Here is a 5,301-nt window from a genome sequence, read left to right as displayed (position 1 = left end):
CAGACATGCCCAACTTCTACTCCCTGTCTCCTGGAGGAGTGGGGCAGATCACGCCTCCACTGGGATGGTGAGTCATGGACGGACAGGAGCCAAAGCATGCACCGCTGATTGATGTAAACGGGGGGGAAATTACTATCCTGTCTCTTCACATCAGATACATGTACACTGTAGTAGCTTTGTGTGCTGAATGGAGGAATGCTGGCCTACAGAGCAGCCGACACAGGGAGGTCTGCCTCTGGCTGTTCCAGCTGTGGTGCTGCGGCTTCAGCCTCGCCGCTCCTCAGTGCGCCCAGCACATGTCAAACACATCATCGCATACGTGCCCCTGCATAACAATATGGCTGTTCCACCACCATCAAAGCTTTCTTAATGCACTTCTCTCTCTTTGAGCCTCACTTCATATTTGTGAAGTACTTTATTTTTCATCTTTTTTTTTTTTTACCGCTGTCATTTTTTTTGACTGCATCACTGTCACTTGCACTTCCTGTTGCTTTTCTTTCCTCCCAACACAGCTTACTTTTTTCTTCTTCCTCACTGTCGCTTTGCCTGTGATGTTTGTAAGATGGGCTTCAGGCAAACGCTGAGTGAAGACAGATGTAACGTGCAGGATCAGGCGACAGCTGAAGCCCATACAGCCTCCTTCTGCTTTCTTAATCTGAATACCTACTGCATATTAGCCCATTTGATTTGGGAACCTTTGCCAAACTTAGGACTTTTTCCTCAGGAACCTACTCAGTAGGGAAACTCGGTCATAGTTTGTCCTCCGCAAGTTCCTAGAAGTGAGGGAGGGTTAGATTTGCAGTACTGGACAAAACTGATCAGTAATTTTCATGCTTTAAAATGTTTTTATATACCAAACGTTTTTCAAAACCCAGCAACCAGTTGATTGAAAGTTATACATAGCATGATGAAGCGAGCGCTGAAACAAACAGAACAAAATGGGAAACTGGACAAGCTGATGACAAGACACAAACTCTACTAATCATTATTTCTGAGGAGGAATTTAAGTGTTAAAGATGAGATGAGAGGTGTGTTTATATATTTAGAAGTACTTTAGTTTAACATTCCTTTTTTCTTGTCTTGTTTACTTGTCTACTCTTTGCCTTATGGAGGAACGTTGTACATGCACATTGAGAGCCACTGTACCAGAGTCACATTCCTCATGTGTTCAACACACCTGGCCAATAAATCTGATTTTGATTCTGATGATAAATATTTCCTCATGTGTAGCAGATCTACTGTATATAATAAAAAGCAGTTTTCAAAGAAACTCCAACTTGCAAATTTTAAAAAAATACTAAAGACCTCATTAGGTTTCACTGTCACTTCCTGCTGTTTTCCCTGATCCTCATCACCCTTGAGGTGCAGTGAGATGTAAATAGAACATCTCGTGCTCCTGTTTAAATCATTTTTAAAGGCCTGAAACTGTAACTTTACAGTATTTCACAGTAAAGAATCTAGTTTAATTCATCTTGTTGGAGTCCTGCTCTCCAGGTTGGGAATTACTGATACAATCAATGTATGGAAGTTTTAGGATGTTTGTGGTCATTTTAATTCAGTCATAACCAGTGATTTGTTTCATGTCTTTCCAAGTATCAAGACTTTAACATCCAGCATCAAGCATAAAAATATGTGTGGGTGGATTTCTGTCCTTTTTAGGTCTGCTCTTGTAAGTGTGCATTCACCGTCGATTATGTTACATTTAGGGATCCTTTCCATGCTGCTGACCTGTGTCATCGTCACTGGTTAATTAAAGTGCATGCTGTTTGCTGTTATTGCAGGTTCTCACACCACATGGTGCCCGGGCCTCCAGGTCCCCACGCCACAGGGATCCCCCACCCGGCCATCGTCAACCCACAGGTCAAACACGAGCCGCCGCATGAAACGGACATCATGCACATGTGAGTTCTGCAAAAATAAAGACGCCTTCATCAGACCACACTTCGTTACTCTCCTGATAACAGACCTATGCTTCATTTGGCCTCAAGGGTCACAACACACTTAGCCGGCAACAGATAGAGGTCCTAGATTAGTGCTCAGATGAACTACATTCGCATCCCCAGCGCGTGCAGTGGGAAGTGCTGTGAGCACCCTAAAGTGGTTATGACTGATATTTCCATTATTCATGGTCATCCTCATACCAAGAATGTATTATTATCAAACAGTAAGGCAGGAGTGGAAGCAGAGTGTCTGAGTGTGTGACTGTGAACATTTGGTTTTAAGCGATTGGCAATATGCTGCGGAGGTTTGGTTGCCATTACTGGTGAAGTAATCTCTCCGTATGAGGGGCTGCGACTGTACAACTGCAAATGATTAAAGAGGCAGGGGCCCGTGGCGTGGCAACCTCTCTCACGCTTCCTCACCACTGACAGAGAGCAACCAGAGCCTTACTGCTTTTGCAGCACAGCAATTTCCCTAGCTGTTATGTCTCTCATTTTCTAACTAGTTCATTTCTTCCTCTTCTTTGCTTCCATTCATGTTGTCACTGTTGTTTTTTTCCCCCCTTACAGGAAATCCCAGCATGAACCGAGAAAAGAACAGGAGCCCAAAAGGCCGCACATCAAGAAGCCGCTAAACGCCTTCATGCTCTACATGAAAGAGATGCGTGCGAATGTGGTCGCTGAGTGCACGCTGAAGGAGAGCGCTGCCATCAATCAGATTCTGGGAAGAAGGGTAGGCCTTGCCAGCACCTGTGTGTGTGCCCTGACACATGGGCCTCAATCTCACTCAATTTATCTCTGTTGATAAAGCTGAGTTAACCAAGAGATGACAGTTAAAGCCGTGGCTCTAAAGATGCCACATGGACTGACATTCCAGGCCCAGTTAGATTAAAAAGTACAAAGAGTTCTCTCTTGATTAATATACAGTCTTTTATGGACTAGTTGTGATTATAATTACTTCCCTCCCAGCAGCACAGACTGCCAGTCTAACTGACATGTAATCAAATTGGGCTTAATAAAATATGCCTGGATAATGGCACAGTTGGAAATGACAAAATTTGTTCCTTTTGAGAACTGGGAAGAGAGTGGAACCACAGAGCCATGTTAAAGGCCGTAATGAATAGCTCTAGCGGTTGAGGCAGCCAGCCACAGCAAAGCCTAGTTTGCGGCCTGCTCAGGGTAATTTCTCGCTGACATAAAAAGCGCGGCTAAATTGGAACCAGTGTTTCGATATGAACTCAGTCCCCCACCCCCTTCTCTCCGTCTCTGACTTTTGTGCATGTTAATCTCTTCATCATGTTTCCCGCTCCCCATTGTCTCTCCTCATCTTTCGACACCAAATGTTTGGAAGTTTAAAATATTTTTTTTGTTTACCAAAACACCAACAAACTATGCAGGAAAGATGCAAATGCATGCCAGTAATTGACTGTATGCTATTTCCCCCCTAATCTCCTTTCTGCTGAAACAGTGGCATGCTTTATCTCGGGAAGAGCAAGCTAAGTATTATGAATTAGCACGCAAGGAACGGCAGCTCCACATGCAGCTCTACCCAGGCTGGTCTGCTCGAGACAATTATGTAAGTATCAACAGAACAGACTGGCAGAGGTGCGGCGCGTGTGTGTGTGTGTGTGTGTGTGTGTGTGTATGTCATGTTGGTTTATGTTGTTTGTTTATGTCAGTGATGCGGGACTTGTTCTTTAAATGACAGGCTAGAATCACACACACTGATTCACACTAGTCGGCTCCATGCTAACAGGGCCCATTTGTGGGCCCTTTGTTTCAGCCTAATGTGTAATTCATAGCAACACTGATTCAGTGTTGTGTTACCATCCATGCTAAAATGGATTGTAGTAGCATGGACATTATTATTGCCACAGCGAGTGAAAATTGCCTGGTAATGGTTATGCTAGGCTTTGATGTTCCATATCAGCGTGGAGCTTTGGATGTAAAAAGCAACTGTTCCTGAGGTGACTGGATTGTACATGCAGCATTCAGCGGCTGCAACCTTTACTCCTCTAGCTGCCAATTTTGTTTGTGAATGTGAAAGGTCCCTCTGGATTTGAGATGCCGTGTCTTTTGTGATGTATATCGCAGTGTGTGTGCATATGTGTCGGTGTATGTGATCGCAAGTTGTTTATGATTATGTGGTGTGTATGGATTTGTGACAGAGAGCACCAGCCTTTTATTAAAAGTGTGGCTCCGGCACTCACATTCACTCCACCACCGAAGTGCTTTTGTGGTGTTTATCTGCCTCCCCTCGGACACCGACAGCATCCCTCCTCCTTCTGCCTCCGTTGCTCCGCTGCCAAAATGCCTTGCTGAGGGGGAGACGGTCTCACGGCTCTGCTCCAAGTGAAGCAAAGCGCAGTTAAAGATGCACAATATCAGCTAGTGACAGCTAGGCCCAGTTTCCAGCTTTGTTAGTACAAACATATGACAGGTTGGAAACAAAGTAGATGAAATGCTTTCTACTTTATAAAGCAAGACAATATATTTAATGCAAAACCGTTTTAGAAACGATTTGCTCCCCTGTGAGCGCTCCCTTGTTTTTTTTTTTTTGTTTTTTTTGACCCCTCCCACCATGAAAATCTACAGCTGTATACAGACAGCACATCATACCTAGAAACGCCCAAAATAGTTAACATGCTGGCATGGAGCACGTGTAGCGTTCATAGTTTTGCTGTGTAGCCCTTCTCTCCTCCTCTCTCTCACCCACTTTCATTTCTTCTTCTCTGTCTGCTGCGGCAGTAGAAGACAGATTAGCTCATGAATAAGTGGATTAACAGACTTTGCAGCAGGAAACCAAAGTGCTGCTCATATTTGACTAGAATGACTCTTCACTGCTATCTGTACCTATCGTCTCCCCCCCTGGGGATTTAGCATGAGCTCTAAATCCTCACACACTTCCGCTACCTCGCTGGAAAAAGAGTGGCGCTCTTCACAGTCATTGAGATAGACTAGCCTAATTACAGTGGGCATCTCTAATTGCACTTTATGTTAATGTTTGTCATTAGAGGGACTTCAGAGGTAGCGGGAAAGTGACATAGACCAGTCACAACAACGGGACAAGCCGTCTCTATTTCACTGGGATGGTCACAACTCAAAAAAGGCCTAAAAATGAGAGGAAGTATGCAACTTAAACCCATCTGAGAGTAGGTAGAGCAGCTTGGATCACGTCAGACTCTTGGCTGAACTGTCCCTCTCAGCGTGGCAGTTTGCAGTGGAGTCCGGAGCCCGAGGGATGCTGGTTAGATGCCCAGCAGGGGATGAGTGAACATGGCAGTCAGCAGCAGGATACCAGAGTGGTCTAGTGAGCGTGAGTGCTGGAGCCACACTTTATGCGTTCCTCTGTATATTTTTA

General features: G+C 44.7%; 1 protein-coding gene across 1 annotated transcript in view; it reads left to right on the top strand.

Moving 5' to 3' along the window:
* The window catches only part of lef1 (lymphoid enhancer-binding factor 1), a 33,473-nt gene extending 28,178 nt beyond the window's left edge, over positions 1 to 5,295 (top strand). The window contains exons 6-9 of the mRNA XM_020591768.1: positions 4 to 67; positions 1,782 to 1,901; positions 2,511 to 2,673; positions 3,409 to 5,295. Coding sequence (XP_020447424.1) covers positions 4 to 67; positions 1,782 to 1,901; positions 2,511 to 2,673; positions 3,409 to 3,645 — 584 coding nt within the window. The 3' untranslated portion in view covers positions 3,646 to 5,295. The remainder of the gene's footprint in view (positions 1 to 3; positions 68 to 1,781; positions 1,902 to 2,510; positions 2,674 to 3,408) is intronic.
* The last annotated feature ends 6 nt before the right edge of the window (positions 5,296 to 5,301 follow it).

The sequence above is a fragment of the Monopterus albus genome, unplaced genomic scaffold (assembly GCF_001952655.1).
Source record: "Monopterus albus unplaced genomic scaffold, M_albus_1.0 scaffold15.1, whole genome shotgun sequence".
NCBI classification, from domain to species: Eukaryota; Metazoa; Chordata; class Actinopteri; order Synbranchiformes; family Synbranchidae; genus Monopterus; species Monopterus albus.
The sequence above is the reverse complement of the archived record's forward strand: the minus strand, read 5'-3'. Positions and strand labels throughout refer to the sequence as shown.